This window comes from Gopherus flavomarginatus, chromosome 3 (assembly GCF_025201925.1).
Source record: "Gopherus flavomarginatus isolate rGopFla2 chromosome 3, rGopFla2.mat.asm, whole genome shotgun sequence".
NCBI lineage: Eukaryota > Metazoa > Chordata > Testudines > Testudinidae > Gopherus > Gopherus flavomarginatus.
In genome coordinates this window covers 174072532-174090693 of record NC_066619.1, presented here as the reverse complement: position 1 = coordinate 174090693, position 18162 = coordinate 174072532, and the positions used below count along the sequence as shown (strand labels likewise).

Below are 18162 nucleotides of genomic sequence, written 5' to 3'. Positions count from 1 at the left end.
CTTGAGTCCTAATGACCCCCAAGGACTCTGAACAACCCAGCTAGGTCCAACTGGTCAAATTACGAAGGATTAATATAAACACCACAAACATGTAGGGACAAAATTAGAAGGCCAAGGCACAAACCAGCTAGAGGTATAAAAGGTAACAAGAAAACATTCCACAAATACATTTGAAACAAGTGGAAAATCAACGACGCGGCAGGCCCATTGCTCAATGAGAGGGGAAAGATAACAACGGAAAATATGGAAATGGTAGAAGTGCTAAATCACTTTCTTGTTTCAGTATCCACCAGAAAGGTTAGTAGTGATTGGACATCTAACACAGTGAATGTCAGTGAAAATGAGGTAGGATCTGAGGCTAATAGGGAAAAAACAAGTCAAAAAAGTACTTAGACAAGGCAGATGTCTTCAAGTTGCCAGGCAAGAAAGAGATTTCCTGGGGAAATATCTGAGCCATTAGTGATTATCTTCAAAAACTCATGGAAGATGGGAAACATTCCAGATGATTGGAAGAGGGCAAACATAGTGCCAATCTATAAAAAGAGAAATAAGGACAACCTGGGGAATTACAGGCACCACTGAATTTCATGGCCCATGACCTTCAGTAAAGGCATCTGGGCTAGCTTAGCTTCTCCTCCTTGTTTCCACTTTCTTTAATAGGCTCCAGAAGCAGTTGGAACAAAAAAGGAACATTAGCACCATGTGATTATCCGGCTTTTTTTTTATTTCTTTATTATGTTTTTCTTCTTAATTTGGGGGATGTGTTACAACGTAAGTCCTCTTGTTGTGAAGCCAGCACTCAGCCAGACAGGAAACGGGGAAAAGAGGGCCTGATCACTCAACAGCGACCCACCCCAGCCACTTAAGAGACATCATGGACAAGCTGGAAAGACAGCTCATTCAGTCCACTGAACACTAAGATTTTTCACAAAGGACTTGGGAGGTGGATGTAAAGTCAGGGGAGGGCAGGGAAAGGAGGAGGCATTCCCAGGGTTCTGATAAGGGAGCAGAAAAATAGGAAGAAAGGATAGCAGATGAAGTGATTTAATACACTACTCTCTAGAAGCTGGGTTTCATATCTGTATTAGAATAAAACATATAGGAGTCGGTTGATTTCTGCCTTCCCCGCATCACAGTCATTAGGTGTCATATTCTGGTACCGGATATATACAAGTGGTCTCCATTGAAACTATGTATTCAGGCTGAAGTCAAAGGGAACTAAACATGTATAGAATAGCAAATGTATTGCCCAATATAATTTGGTCCTATTTATCTATATTGCCAATCTCTGCTCAGAAGAGGCTCAGGATGTGAATGCCAGGAGCCTTGCAGGTCATACAGTATTAACGTGATTAACATAGGTATGGGGGTGTGATTTCTGCATCTTACTGGTATGCATTTTCCAGTTCCACTTTCATAAGCATCAAAGTCAACCCCAGGATTAAAAAAAGCAGATGAAAAAGAGTTAGCTGTTATTGCAGTGAGTGTAAGCAGCTTGATTTGAATAAGGAAAATCTCTAGAGGCTGGCACGAATGATTACGGCTTGATTTTTGTCAAAGGAAAGAGCCAATGAAAATGTGGCTCCCAAGTCTATTGGGCCTTACAAAAGGAAGCGATAAAAACATTTGTACAAAACTACCATTTTTAGTACAACAGATGCTGTTTCTTGCAAGCAAAGCTAAAACAACATGCTTGCAACAAGCTTTCTAAACAAGGTCTGTGGGAAGAGAAGACATATGTTTTTAATAACATCTTGTAAACATTTACAGGAAGCAGCAGCTACATTCCATATAAAGGCATTTGTTGTATTTTCTGCAGCAAGGGGGGAAAAAAAGCCTCAGTACAGACAATTAATTTCTTTATGTTGAATGCTTACACAAATTCCCAACAAAAGCTTTCATGGGCCTCTTCTGCGGTTCTGCATATAAATATACCCATGCATACAGAAAGGGAATATACACAGTACATGATACCAAGTAGTGCAATATTCAGCGACTGACCACATAACTCAAAACTAACTTAAAGCCACCACATATGGTCATCATCTATAATGAATAAAAACAACTCAAGACACTGCCCATTGCTATGTATTATGTTTATAAACAGCAGAGACTATTTCATTTGGGGAGAGGAGAAGGGTGCTGATATTGTACAGTAACTATACAATAAGTTATTAATATACCAACATTGATAGAAATTATTTACAGATATTCATTCTAATGACCCACAGAATAAAACCACCTGGCCAAGATTTCCAAAAATGACCAGTGGTTTTGGCTTCCCCGGTTTTTATGTGCCGACCTTGAGACACCTTTAAGAGGCCTGGATTTTAGAGGGGAAGTGCTCAATACTTTCTGAGAGCAACTGTAAGACACCTCAAACCCAGCACCCCAAATCATTAGTCACTTTCAAAACACTTGGCCAATATGAATCTCATTTTAAGCCTTTGTAATTGGGGCTAAACATAATCATGCCCAAATCTTTCTCTGAGTTTGCAGGAAAGGTAAATTGGTCCTGATCTGTATTTGAACTTCAATACATAAATTAAATCCCACTATGAGACAAGAGGTCAAAAAAACTTTCCATTTCAAGAATTTGACTCTCCTCTTGGCCAAGATATTACACAAAGCTCAGGCCTGATTTAGAGATTCAAGAGCGGGGAAAAAATTTTAGATGCACACCCAGAACCACTTCCTTGTTTTTAAATTGCATCACTGAGTCCAGCAATGGTTATCTGCCTAGCAGCTGCCTGGGCAGAACACGACACTCAGGTATGGAAAGGGCAGAGTTAAACCAAAGCTGATTGTATTAAAACTGGTGCTTCCCTTGCACCAAATGAAAATTTCCAGGTTAAACTTTTTAATTTACGCACACACATGCGCACACTTAAGAAGCCGGTGTCTGAACTGCAGCTCAATTTGAAACAGGGCTTGTCCCCACCCCTTCTAATATTAAAAGTCATAATTTTATAACCCCAACATAATACATAAGGCTCAGCCCTTTGAAACTGTGTGTCCTTAATCCCCAATGAAGTCAATGGGAGTTGATGCCCAGCACCTCTCAAACCCCAGATCGTGTCATTCAGGTATTGCAAATACAAATTACAGCTTTTTCATTGGCATAGGCAGAGTTTCCAGTTTAAGCAGTACTTATCAATAAATGCCTCCAGAATTGGAGGCCTATATATTGGGAAGACTCTGTATAAACCATGGGAAATGCTCTGCTTTAAATAGTGTTTTGGAAATCAACTGCAGTTCTGAGAATGATAAAAAACCCAGAATGGGGAAACATGATGTACCTGGTGCGTGTTTAAATCAGTAAGAAAAAATTAAAATACAACACAAGCCCAGGACAGGATTTTAAAGCATTTATGATTTTACTGTCCCCGAATTATTTTTTCCAGATTTACTGTAACTAATCCTCACCAGAAACAATGCACATGCCTACTTTGAAATTTTAACACAAAGTGGCCTGAGTCACCCAAGCAAAAAAAAAAAAAACAAAAAACTAAACATTTCACAAATGTTAGCATAACAAAAAAGACTGAACAGATGTTGTTCAGACTCCTGAAGGGGACAAAGGAGACAGGAAAGGTTTTTGCTGGGCAGAGACCAAACACAAGAACTCTACACCCAGTCAGAACTATTAAGTGAATAACAGAAAGTAACCAATGCCAATAGCATAATTCAATGATATCAGCTTGTCAGTTATTAGAAGAGGTTTCTTAGTTTTATCCACCGCCCATCTGAATAAAAAAAAAGGTCTCATGGGGAGAAAGGAAAAACAAGTATGAAGGGACATTTTGTAATGCATATTCCACCAAATTTGTTTATTTTCAAAACGAAGAGAGATTCCTTTTAACCACTGCAAGCAACAGTTATGTTTTGTTGAATCAGATGGGGGACATCCTCTCCCCTCCAAATCTTGGATTACTCAATCTCTGAAGTGACCATTTCTTATATTTAAGAAATGTTTTCCGCTTCACCCTCCAATTGTTAGAAGGACGCTTCTCAGGGTATGTCACCACAGCAACCAGACACCCGCAACTGGCCCTTGGCAGCCAACTCAGGCTCAAGAGCTCGGGCTGCAACGCTGTTTCTGTTGTAGCCCAAGTTCTGGGACCCTTCCACCTTGCAGAGTCGCAATGGACTAGGCTCCAGCACAGAAGCCTACACTGCAATGCAACAGCACCAGAGCCCAAGCCCTGCGAGCCGGAGTCGGTTGGCATGGGCCAGACACAGGTGTCTGGTTGCTGTGGTGACATACACTCAGAATTGTGTGGTATCTGGTTGCTGTGTTGACATACACTCAGAATTGTGTATTTCCCAAATGTCAAGCTGCCCTGCAGTGGCTCAAGAGTGAGAGACCCAACCTCAGGGCAGACTGTTAGGAACCAGGGCACAAACCCCCAACTGGTTGTGAGTTCTGTACTTAAATTTCACCAACCAAATCATTAAGTGTGAACTCTTCAGACACTATAACAATCTTAACATGGAGTCACAGATATTCCTCTTGAGTACTCTCTGTCTTGCCACCCAGGTTAGCCTACCTTTGTGACAGATGGATCCTTACCCCAAGGATCACAGCAATATTCAGTATGAGAGGGGTAGCTGTGTTAGTCTGGATCTGTAAAAAGCAACAAAGAGTCCTGTCGCACCTTATAGACTAACAAATGTATTAGAGCATAAGCTTTCGTCAGTGAATACCCACTTTGTCAATCATGCGTCTGACAAAGTGGGTATTCACCCACAAAAGCTTATGCCCCAATACATTTGCTAGTCTATAACAGGGGTAGGCAACCTATGGCACGCGTGCCAAAGGCGGCACACAAGCTGATTTTCAGAGGCACTCACACGCCTGGGTTCTGATCACTGGTTCAGGGGGCTCTGCATTTTAATTTAATTTTAAATGAAGCTTCTTAAACATTTTAAAAATCTTATTTACTTTACATACAACAATAGTTTAGTTATATATTATAGACTTGTAGAAAGAGACCTTCTAAAAATGTAAAAATGTATTACTGGTACGTGAAACCTTAAATTAGAGTGAATAAATGAAGACTCGGCACAGCACTTCTGAAAGGTTGCTGACCCCTGGTCTATAAGGTGCCGCAGGACTCTTTGTAGCAATATTCAGGTTACTCTGAGTCCCAAAAGACAAGGCACTTAGCCCAGGTCAATTGCACACTGGATCTCACACCAAAGGCAGTTTATTAAAAGACTGACTACAAGCTCTCTGAAGATTTATTTATATGGGACAAGGAAACGAGAGAGTTATTTCGAAGGTCAAAACAGGTAAACATATATACACACATGAATTTCAATCTCAAATTTCAAAATGTGAAAGAAGCCTGTATAATAAACAAGCGCTATCTGTTCTTTATAGCTAATCCAAGCTAAGCACTGGGGATCTTTTGCTTATGCCTAGTAATCCTTGCCCCCCACAGTCCAAGTAGAATAAAGATACGTTTCCTCATTGTTAGGGGTTTTTATTCCCCTCACCCTTCTGCTCTGAGCTTCAAACTCAGATGATGGGAGCAATTCACTTGCAAGAATCATCTTCATGGGGAATAAACAAAAATATTTTGTTCTTTTTAATGCTCCACTGTAGTCTGTCTGGTGTCAATGGGCCTTCCTTGTCAGGCAGGACATAACAGCTTCTGTTGGAGATTAGCACTTCATACTACTTAATGCCTCTCTTCTGTCAGGTGATTTAAACACAGAGGCTTACAATGTGAATGCTCAAATATTACCTTACAACATCGGACACAGATGTTATAAGTGAGATTAATGCATGCATCAGCCCACAAGCATTCAATGAAGTCTAAACATTCAACACATTATTATAATTCTAATATCTATTTTAACAATCCGTACACAGAGGTGAGCCAGACTCATTTCAACTCTGTATTTGTCAGTAGTCAACTGAGGCAGGGGGACCCTGGCATGAGCTGACACCTGGTTGGCCAGCATCACATTAGCAGATAATTAGGCTTGCTAGATTAGGTTCCTTCTTCTGGACAAGAAAAAATGGATGCATGAGATTAAACTTGAAAGTTTAAGAAATACAACTAGAAAACCATGGCTATTCATGCAAATATATTCTCAAATGAAAAATTGTGTGTGCACGCACACATCACATGCCACAGTTCATATTTTTTGTTTTTTAAAAAAAAGAGATAAATAGTCTATTTCCAAATAAACTGGAGTTCTGTCACCAAAGCACTCAATCCTTTAGGGCAAGAATGTTACTCAATAAAACAAAATCAGATTTAAGACAGCACTAGTGCACTAAGTGTTAAACAGTGGCTCAGTTTTTTTTCCATATTTTACTTCTGTCATACTAAACTATTTCTTAATCAGTTTAAGTTATGGTCAAAAAAAAGTATAAGAGATTAAAAAAGAAAAAATGTCTAAAAATATATCACTAATTGTTTGTCAAGATCACTTAGCCAGCCACCAAGTGGTTCTTATTTATTACAAAATGTACATTGATACCCACTGAACATTATGGAACGTTGTAAACTTGGGTGCAAACATTGAGGGCAACTCCACAGATCTTAGTTCCTGTGTGAAGGAGGTGGGGAAGAAGACAGAAAGATGTTCTCAGATAATTGAATCTCAAATCAATTAGCCCTTCTTACCAGATGTGCCTTTCTGTTTACAAGCAACTACACTGTAGCTAGCTGAAACTTCAGAGTCATTTCTAAGGGCTGTCAGACCTTCTGATCATGGGGGCAAGGTCCATGGCAAAAAGCAAGAGTCTCAGCCTCCAAACCAAAAGTAGACGGAAAGAGGATCTATGTGCTACAGCTGTCACCTGAAAAATCCAGGGCTAGTGATGAATCCAAGATGACCATGTGACTATGAACCATGCCAGCAAGCCCCTTAGACAGAAGGCACACTAACATCACCTATCCATTCATGTAGATGCTTCCTTATGCCATTAGCATCAGTTCTATCTCATCCTGGTTTTGATGAAAAAAGAGGCATAGATCTGAGTGTCATCTTCACACTGATGAAGCTGCAGGCTGAGACATCTCACTGCTTCCCTAAACTAAGCTTCTGGATCTCTGTAACAAACACAGTACAAGAAGGCAAAAACACTCTGCTGCAATTGATCTGCCTCAGTGATTTTACCAGCCTAACAGCTTCCTTTTCCCTTCATCAGAGGTAATCTGCCATGGTGACCTGTGGAAACAATGAAAAGGGGAGGGCCATCTAGGTAGCAGCTCACTGATGCGGATAACAACTTGCCTTAATATTGCATTCAGCCACCAGGAAAATGGTTCAATGCTGAGCAGCATAATTCCTCAGACATCTGGAACGCTATTGGACACATCAGTTACTACAGACAGACCATTAAAACGGGTACCATCCCAACAAAAGGATAAGTCCTGACCGCATGTACCTGAGAGTACACAGGATAGTTAGCCTGAGAACATAATTATTACCTTGACAAAGATTGTCAAAGACTTGCACACGACTTTAGCCCTTGGATTCCCAATGATTTTATTTGCTAGCTACAGGAAAGGTACAGAACAAGCACCGTGTGAAACATTGACAACACACCCTTAACTCTTCTGAAGGGAATACCTGCAGGAATGGGAAGGTAATCCGGATACCATGCCACTTTAAAGCAACCCTACCAAGCTGAAATCTAGTCAATTTTTTAAAAATAAGTTAAAGGTCATTTCAGGCGCTAGACCTGCCTTGTAGTCCTGCCACTCATTTTTTGTGGCTCCACAAATCACACCGTTTTTTTTGTATTTTTTTTCCTTCTCTGTTACTGTGCAAAGGACCCAAACAAAACAAACTAGCGGATGAATGGCTGTTGGGGAGACAAACTAACAATATTGAAAGTAAACACTTAAAAAGCTAATTTGTTTCTTTTTGTTTCTTTCAGCAATAGTACAAACTATTTCACAGTTGCAAGTAAAAGCTTTTCAGACAAATGTGATTTTATTTTTTAAGTTAGATGTGTTCTTTTAATCTGTACCTTCTCTCTGCTGACACTAACATCAAGGCTTCTGTTAGAGTCAATTGTAATAATGATTTTGCAATGTGAACTACAAAAAGCTAACATGAGCCCACCAATTAATTTCACATGTGCAAATTCTCAGTTACTTGGGAATCATGTTGTCAAAACCCTACAGGACACTTTAAAAATGTAGGGACATCTTCAGAGTGCAAAACTATACCTATTCAAATACTCGTGAACAAAAAACCCCTCATACAGCCAATGGAAATTAGGGCTGTTCAAAGTAAATGACATTTGCAAGGGTTTAAACTTACAATTCTCCCAACTACTTACTAAGGCAGTCATGTTTCAAAGATCATGTTCTCTCACACAGGGTTCTCTGTGTGACAGGTCATCTAAGGAAGTCCAGAGATAGCCGCTCGCTTTCCTAAAGCTTAGTGTGAGATACCTAAGTGCATTCCCTAAAGAAGATGTTTAGGTGCAGACTACATCAAATAGATGAATACATGCTCCCTTTTCTTTAAGCGATCTGCCTTGCTTCATCCTTTGTGTGTCAATGTCAAACACCACTCTACTGACCATGCAATTAAAACCAAGGTGCAAATATTTAAATCTGGAGCTGCACAGTTCGTAATCTAGGTCACATTTCTGTATTACCAGTTCCAAATTCTAAATTTATCCTGTTCCTCAAAGTGCACTTGCTGAAATGGATGTTTGAGGACAGGTAAAGATACTTGCCATGAATTTTCTGGGCTTCTGGGTCATCCACACTGATGGCAATAATCTTCCAATCTGTCTCTCCTTCATCAATAAGAGCCATAACTCCAAGAACCTTTACCTGAATGATCTCACCAGGAGAGTGAACCTGAAAGCACAGCAGCACAATTTCTGTCTTAGAAAGGTACAGAAAAGGCTACCCAGTCGCAACCTCTTTGTTTTCCTCTAACAGACCAAAAAGTTGTTCTCCTCTTTCAACTCTTCCACATTCCCATTCGGAGTTTTACTTCCTGTCCCTAATAGATTCCCAGGTCTATTTGCCCCTCTCCCGCCTTTTCTCACTTTTGATTCTCTCTTCCACTGCTCTGTGCAAGATCTCAGTAATTTCTTCAAGGAGAAAACTGACATGTTCTAGCAAGAATTTTCTTCCCTCCCCTCTATATTTACCCCAATCTGTGATCCAGAGGCACCACTCAATCATCTTCTAATCCCTTCTACCTATCCCTCCTATCCCCATCCCAAGTCCTCATCTCTTCTCTCACTCTCCTGGATCCTTTCTCCTAGCCTTCAAACATACACCTATCTCCACACTCTAAATTCACCCTGGCTTCTCCAAGTAGCACCTCATCTCTCTCCTAGTCTTTTCCTCCAAGCCCCAGGAGTGCAACATTTCCTCCTGCTGTAGCAATTTCCTCTCCTTCAATTCCTTCTTGGATCCCTTGTAATCCAAATTCAGGTTCCGCCTCTCCACTGCCACAACCTTTACTTAGGTCACTAGCAATCAGTCTCCTTCTGGCATAGTCCAACGGGCACCTTCTGCAAACTCATTCTCCTTGATATATTCACCACCTTTAGCACAACTGATGATTGCTACCTCCCTTCCTAACTCTGTGGACTTTCAGAATTTTTCTGCCTCCATGTTGTTACCACCTTACCACTCCAAACGAGCCTTCGGAGTCTCCTTCTCCTCCCATCACAGTCAACATCCCATAAGCGCTATACTAGACCCTCTTTCCTTTCTCTCTCATCTCTGGGTGGCCTTAACCTACCACCTCTAAACAGGTAACTCCCAAATCTGCCTTTTCACCTAATCTATCCTCCTCACTCCAGTCTCACACATTTGTTTTTCTGACTTGTGTTCCTAGATTTCCCCACTGGCAATTCAAGCTCAACATGGCAAAAAAAAAAAAAAAGTTCTCTCTCTCTTTTCTATTGCTGTTAAAAACTGCACTGCCCTTGTGAGTTATTTTAGCCATAAAACCTGCCATTTTTATCTCCTCTTGTCTCTCTCATTCAATTCCCAAGCTTTTGTGAAATCCTGCTGGTTCTTTCTTCCCTCTGTAAAATCCACCATTTCACTGAGTTTAAGGCCAGAATAGACCACCAAATCATACAGAAAAAGAAGATAAAAACACTTCAAGAATATTTGGGAGCCAGAGGGGGGAATCCCTTCCTGACCCTCTGCCAGTGGCTGGCTGAAACCCTGAAGCATGAGCTTTTAGGAACATAAGACATAAACCTGAAGTGAACCCCAGGGTTTTTAAACCTTTCCCCTATCAACACAAGCAACTCTCAGTTTCTTCTCAGATTCTAACAGAACCTTGCCCATACATTGGCAGGGCTGGTCTTTGGGGTGGGCTGTCCAGGCCCCTGCCGAGGGCGGCCCACCAAAGAGGGCGACGTGCGCAGGGTTTGGATTCCCACCTGACCTGCTGAAGGCCAACTGGGCTGACAGAGGCGGGAAGCAGGCAGGCAGCAGCACTGGAGAGGGGACTGGGGGGAGAGACTCAAGCTGCACGGGGTAGTTGGACGACCAGCCATGGAATCAAGTGATCAGATGACTCCTCCAGAGCAGGGGTTTCCATCCTCTGCCCTGCTCCACGTGTGCAGCTGCTGCTGTTCCTGTCCCCCCACTCATCTCCTCCCCGGAGCCGCCCCTGGCCATTCCAGACTGGGAGCGTCCTCCTGTCTGCAGGGCAGGGTGGAGGCTGATGACAGGGTGTCCCCCTCACCCGTGCACTCGATTTCCATTGAGCTTGGGTGATGGGACGGGGAAATTGTGTGTGTGCTGCTGCCTCTCTGGGTCTGGAGCTGCTGGTGGCTGCTTGTGTCTGAACACAAGCCTTCAGGTTCCTGACCCTGCGTGCTTTCTTAAAGAGACAGTGCATGCATACACTCAGGCACACACATATTCCCCTCAACACAACATGCACTGTCTCTCTCACACACACACACACACTCTCTCTCTCTTTCTCTCTCCCCCTCCCCCCCACCCCGTGCAACATACACAACACCAGGGCTCCCTGCACTCAGGTCACTTCACCTAGGGCCGGGTCTAGCCATTTCGCCGCCCCAAGCACAGCGGCACGCCGCGGGGGGCGCTCTGCCACTCGCTGGTCCCGCGGCTCCTGGGGACCTCCCGCAGGCGTCCCTGCGGATGCTCCACCGGAGCTGCGGGACCAGTGGACCCTCCGCAGGCAACCGGCAGAGCGCCCCCCGCGGCATGCCGCCCCAAGCACGCGCTTGGCACGCTGGGGCCTGGAGCCAGCCCTGACTTCACCACTTGCCTTCTTGTACTGTGTTTGTTACAGAGATCCAGAAGCTGCTGCTCTCCTTCCCTCCCCTTACACAGCCCAGGAGGTGCATGGGGCAGAGGAGCAGCAGTCCAGTGGGGGAGCAAGCAGTAATGCCAGCTGCTTTGTGCATCCAGGTCAGTTTCCCAAAGTGGGTACAGGAGGGGGAATGAAAGGGTTAGGGGCACAGGGGGCACAGTGCAGGGGTTAGGTGCTCGGGCTCAGGAGGGAGGTGCAGGGGGTAGCAGTGAAGGGGGCACAGTGCAAAAGGGCAGGTGTTGAAATGTGGGAGTATGCGCTGTGCAGGGGTTGGGGTACTGGAAGGGTAGCGGTTGGGATAAAGGGGACACACTGCAGGGGTTAGGGTAACAGGAGGGGGCAGATATTGGGGTGATGAGATGTGCACAGTGCAGGGTTAGGGGCTCAGGAGGGAGGAGCAGGGGGTAGGAGTGAAGGGGTACAGGGATTGAGGCACAGAAGGGGAGTACAGGGGTTGGGATGAAGGGGGCACACTGCAGGGGTAGGGGCAAAGGAGGGGACAGGTGTTGGGGTGCACAAGGAGGCAGAGTTTGGGAGTGAAGGGGGAGTAGGCATTGGGGTGAAGGTGGCACAGAGCAGGGGTTAGGGGCACAGGAGAATGCAGGTGTTGGGGCAAGGGGGCATGCCAGTGCAGGGTTAGGGGCGCAGAAGGGAGGTGCAAGCATCACAGTGCAGGTGGCACAGTGCAGGGGCTAGTGGGGAACGCAGGGTGGGGAGCACATGGGGGACCAGGGGCAATGGGGGAGCACCACACCCACAGGGGCCAGGGCACCTAAATGCAAGTTCGCCCAGGGTGCCATTTTTCCCAAGGCTGGCTCTGTACTTGGGTCATCCCACAACCACAAATAAATAGTGTAACCTCTTCCCTCTGGTCAATTGCTTCCACCTTGCCCCTCTCCATTCTATCCAAAAAGTTCCTACCAAAATATTAAAGTAACCGTGTTTATTAAGACAAACCTTTGTGCCTATTTCACACACATCAATGGGATCATTATCACCACAGCATCCTGTATCCTTATCTTTATGGTGTGGATCTTCCCAAGTCTGTTAAAGGATTGAGAAACACAATAATTAAACTCCAATCACAATTCCTTAGTTTACCTATAAATTACAGAGGTTAATAAAACACCAGTAAATAAAGACACAGCCTCTCCTTTTTCTGGCAATAGGCATGCTTAGCTCAAGAAAGATGGTAGATTTTATGAGCCTCGATAAGATAGCTTGGGAGAGCACCAGTCTTTTAATCTGAGGGTCTGGAATTTAAGTCCCTCTTCAGGTACAAATGCTAAGTCAAAATTGGATGTGTTTCTGAAGATAAGTTCAACATTTTGTTTGTTGTTTTTTTTAATTAAAGCAGATTGTTTTAAAACTTAGTTATTTCCACTTTTAGAAAAAGTTTGCCATCAGTAGCTATTTTCCTGCTATAAGTTTTTTGTGACTTCTATATCCTCTGAAGTAGGCAATTGTTTCAATTTGGGGATTTTTCTTTTCCATGTTTGACGTAATGAATCTACTAGAAATGAGAGGGAAAAAACATGCCTACACCCACCCACCAAAAAATATGGATTTTGGGAAGAGAGAAAAGAGCCTTGTGGTGAAATTTCTTCTAAAGCACCCTCAAATACATTTCAGCACTGGTTGCTGATGAGCAAACATCTAAATCATGAGCAAACATCTAAATCCTTATTGTCACCAAATATGGAATTTCAGCCACTGTTTATAAACACAAAACAAAAATTTAAATTAAATATGATCAAACAAGTCTGAAGATTCAAAATGAAATGAGTCAAAGTAACTAGTTTAACGCAAAACCAAAAGTCCCTATATATTTTTCCTTTGTCAAAGAGGTTAAGAGATTCCAATTACTATTTACACTGCCAAATATGAATGGCCTACCTGAACTTTGTGTAATGGGAAAAAAATATTACTACTTCTTGGTTTAAGTACTTTTGAATGACAGGAAGATGACAGCCTAATCCTGTCACATAGTACAGGGAAGTAAAAAGTATAAATTCAAGGTTCCTTAAATACTTAACTCCTTCCTGAAACAGAGCACACATTTACACATATGCCCCAATTCTGATCAAAATTTATGGACACACTAAAGGTCTGCATAAAAAATTCCTAATTTACAAATCTATCAAACAAAAACGTCCTTCTTGCAACTTATTTGCATTCAGGCAATGCTCAGGATTTATAAGGTAATTTACTCAGAAGACAGGAAGGTTTCACCATTATAACAAAAATGTTACCTGAGGGAGGGCACCATAATTCCATATATAACCCTTGTGAGGAAAGATATTGGCCACATATCGAAGCTTGCCTTTCTTTATATCTTGTTTAATGGGATTCAATGGTTCCTTGGTGGCAATCTAAGCAGATTGTGAAAGAGAGAGAGTGAGAAAAGAATTCTAAAATGCACAGCAATTAATCCTGTACCCAACTGGGTAAGAAGTTGCATTTTGGGCAGTTGGGAGAGCATGCCTGAGGTTTGCAAATTATTGAAGTGTGATAGCCTCACTAACTCTCCAGGGTCACATTCAAAAATCTGACTTGCTATTAATGTTTTAAGCTTTGGAGTGAAGTATTCATGGCAAAAAAAATAAAAAGCTGGACCCCAGACAAGCAAAGGCATATCATTATAAGGAGTCTGTCATGGTCAGCTACAAATACTGAAGAGGAACTAGGTTTGAAGCTCTGCACTTTATGGGCCAAATTCGGCAGTAACATAATTAGGGGCCCAAGCTGATCAGACAACAAGGGGTTGACAATGATGGAAAAACTGCTTTAACTGTTAGTTGTTTTCCTCCATCTGTTTTCTCTACCCATAGTATAGCAGTTACACTTGTTCGGTACACTCATTCTGCACACTCAATGAACATCAAACTGGTGCAGATTAAGTGAAATCAGAAACAGGCACTCTTGTTCTGAAATAAGTGTCTCCACATGGGGACCTATTGCAAAATAGCTTATTCTACAATAGCTATTCTGGCCAGTTTCCCCAAGTAGACAATTCTGACTTTACCATCTACACATGTTCTCTGATCCATTTACACTAAGCATATGACATACACCACCATTTAAATCACCACTGAATTTGGCCCATAGATTTCCAAAGGAGTTGCATCCATTTACACCAGGTCAGAGCTGGACATTGTGCCTCTAATATTAGATCTGCTTCTTGTATAAATACAAAGCATGCTCCGAAAGTTGTGACTGATTGTGCAATTCTGGTTTCAGTCAGGATTTTCCCTGCATTTGGCCAAATCCTACCAGTGAAAATATGGAGTAACTCCACCAAGATTGGTGATGTTTCTCCAGATGTACAGCAATGTAACTGAGCAAAATAATTTGGCCCCTGCCTGATGTTGCCAGAGCATCTTGGAAGAGGCTGCTGGCAATGCAAAAATGAGAATGACCTCAAGGAAGTCAAGGAAGGCCAACAGGAAACTATGTGAACTGCTGGGGCTGAGTGACATGCAGGAAATGTGGTCTAATAAGATGGGGCAGGGGAGGCAAGTTTCAATAACTTTGTTTCTTAAATTCTTTAGATCAGTTAAGAAAATCTTCCCATGAAGGGAAGAGCAGTCCAGGAGTCACAGATGTGTGGTGATCTTTGTGTAATTTTGCCTTCCTACCATGGTCCAATCTCAAGGATGGTGTCTGGGAGCGGGGAAGGGGTTAGGACAGGAGTGGGCAAACTTTTTGGCCTGAGGACCACATCTGGGTATGGAAATTGTATGGTGGGCCATGAATGCTCATGAAATTGGGGTCTGGGGTGCGGGAGGGGGTGAGGGCTCTGGCTGGGTGTGTGGGCTTTGGTGTGGGGCTGGGGATGAGGAGTTTGGGATGCAGGAGGGTGTTCCAGGCTGGGACCGTGGGGTTCGGCGGGCGGGAGGGAGATCAGGGCTGGGGCACAGGAAGGGGCCAGGGATGCAAGCTCCAGGTGGCACTTACTGCAAGCAGCTCCCAGAAGTAGCAGCATGTCCCCCCTCCAACTTCTACATGAAGGCGCGGTCAGGCAGCTCTGCATACTACCCTGTCCGCAGGCGCTGCCCTGCAGCTCCCATTGGCCGTGGTTCCTGGGTGCGGAGCCCCCTGACTGCCCCTATGTGTAGGAGCCGGAGGGGGGACATGCTGCTGCTTCCAGGAGCCTCACAGAGTGGGACAAGCCCCTGACCCTGCTCCCCAGCTGGAGCACCAGAGCAGGGCAAGCCCCAGACCCCGCTCCCCGGCAGGAGCTCGAGGGCCAGAGTTAAATGTCTGGAAGACCGTAGTTTTCCCACTGCTGGGTTAGGAAAACAGAAATCTGGTGGGCACCAATATAATCTCTGCCAATGTGGTGTTCTAAGAATTTCCATATCCCAGTAGTTATTTGATCAGCAAAGTAAAGGCAGCCATTTCTTGTCTCTTGCAAGAAGTCAGAGGTGGAAAATCCAGACAAGGATGTCAAGCCACATTGAAACCTGATTCTAATGGGATGGCAGGTGTCTCTATACCTCCGGAGGTCAAATGCAGCGTTAGGTAAGAAAATAAAATATGTTTAAAAGCCAGCCAGATTTCAAGTTAAGCCTTTAAATGGTGCAGTGAAATTAGAACATTTGGCAAGTGGACTCAGCCTTCCCCTGACGTCATCTTAAAATGTAACGTGATTTGACAGAAGAAAAAAAAATAGCAGCATTATTCCTACAAGTATGAACTGTGATAGTCAGGGCCAGTGCTACCATTAAGGCGAACTAGGCAGTTGCCTAAAGCACCAAGATTTGGGGGTGTCAAAAAGCAGTACCCTCAATTTTTTTTTTTTTACAGCGGTTCCTCCCTGAGCGCGCGGTCGCTGCTCCACTTCTCCTGCGTCCCTGCCAATCAGCTGTTTGGCGCCACAAGCCTGGGAGGAGAATTAGAGTGCGGGCGGCGTGCTCGGGGAGGATGCGGAGCAGAGGTGAGCTGGGGTGGGGAGGTGCTGCACGGCTCCCGGGAGGGAAACTGCCGCAGGGGGGTGCCTCAGGGCAGGAGGGGAGCTGCTGCGGGGGGGGAGGGCGCCTCAGGGCAGAGTGAGGAGCAGGTAGCTGCCACAGGACTGGAGGTGGGGGGTGCGCAAGGTGGAAGTTTCGCCTAGGGCGAAACTTCCTTGCATTGGCCCTGATGATAGTGAACATAGTTTAAAATCCAACTTTCGAAGTCATTTCAGGATCAGGAAAAAAATTAAGCTCTGGACAGGGCACCAGCACAGGTAAGACTAACAACAGTTTACTCCCAAACTTTCATAAAACCTTGGGGAAGGGAGCCCTGAAATTAATCTATTATCAAGGGAACAAGCTAGTTCCTGTACAATTTAGGAAGTGTTTTACCTACACCACAAATAAAGCATGCCTAAGCCTTTGTATTGTGACACCGCAGAAGAATGCTCCAATCAGTCTCTACTTTTTAAACCTTCAAAAGTCATTTCCCAGGAAGAAGAAAAAACTTCAAAAGTAACTAAGTGCCAACAACTGCTCTTAGATTAAATATGATGTTTTTCGATAGCCAATACAGAGAGGTCAAGATTAGGACTGGCACACTATAATTTATTCACCAGTAAAGCTCATGGAGGGATTAAATCTTTTGAATCCCAAAGTTAAATAAGTTACGGTACCTGTGTATTTGAGAGGAAGATTGAGAGTTCAGGACACTATCCTGCAACTATAATGTTCTGCCCTCTTATTCATGTTGAATAGTACCTTACTCTGCACCTTGAAATCAATAGGGTTATTGAGGAATAAGGAAATACTCAATGTGAGTAAGGGAGACAAAATTAGGCCCTTAATTTTTTTTTTTTAACTACAGGAAAAACGTCAGCATGAATAACCGCAAAAGAACATTCCAGTCGTAAGAATTTTACATATAAGGATACAACTGAATAAACTGACTTTCTAAAATGTTGGAAACCATTAAATCACCATCAATTCTGCAAATATCTATATATTTAATAAACCAAGGTTGTTTTTTTAATTACCTCCATTTTAGCGTTTGACCAGCGAGGCACTTCTACAACCATGTTAAACACTACCTAAAAAGAAAAAAAAATTCAAGTATTTAAAATAAAGCTAAGTTGGTGATAAACAATTTTGTGATAAGTTATTTCTTCTGTATCTGACAGCAATACTTGCTGGCACTGACAACTCAGACATTTAATTTTCTAGATGCAACATATTTACAACACTATAGTTTGTCACATTATTCCATATTCCCCAAAAGTAGAAGACAGGGTAACTATTAAGGAAGACTTAGAAATCTCCACAATGCTTTTCAGTCTGGTCTATGATATATTTCTTCACACAATGTTCAATTTGCCTGTGGAACCCATGGCCACAGGACATCACTGAAGCCCACAGCTTAGCAGGATTCAAAAAGGATTGAACGTTTTAGATAAACTGGATATTTGAAAAATAAACAGGAGTTTTGGAAGGAATATAAACTCAAGCATAAACACAGAACAAAAGAACCCCACATACTCTGTCAAGACACTACAGTGCAAACACTTGGCCCTCTGGGGTAAGAGAACAAACAACACGTGACAGAGGGGTAGTTACAGTGCTAAATGCACTACTGGAAGGTGCTCATATCACACTCATCTCTGTAGTATCTAAGATCCAACTGAGAATAGAATAGGGCAAAATTTAACCTCTAATTAATGCCGGTTAAGAGTTATCCCTCGGGGCAGGTTATCACATAATTGCTTACTGCGGGGTTTCTTGCGCCTTGCTTTGAAGCAGCTGGCACCAGTCAGTGTTGAGTGTAGGATACTGGGCAAAACTGCTCTGATCCATATGGCAATTCCTGTGCTCCTATGCCTTATTTTCTGTGTGACAAGGT

General features: G+C 43.2%; 1 protein-coding gene across 4 annotated transcripts in view; it reads right to left on the bottom strand.

The window, feature by feature from the left end:
• Positions 1-18162, bottom strand: part of PPA2 (inorganic pyrophosphatase 2) — a 456033-nt gene that overhangs the window by 285787 nt on the left and 152084 nt on the right. For all 4 annotated transcript variants that reach the window (XR_007773249.1, XR_007773247.1, XR_007773248.1 and 1 more), the window contains exons 4-7: positions 17303-17356; positions 13563-13682; positions 12268-12354; positions 8720-8846 (exon numbers count right to left, since the gene is read on the bottom strand). Coding sequence is in view for 1 of the 4 variants with exons in the window: in XM_050944533.1 (XP_050800490.1) it covers positions 8720-8846; positions 12268-12354; positions 13563-13682; positions 17303-17356 (388 nt within the window). In the remaining 3 variants the exon portion in view is untranslated. The remainder of the gene's footprint in view (positions 1-8719; positions 8847-12267; positions 12355-13562; positions 13683-17302; positions 17357-18162) is intronic.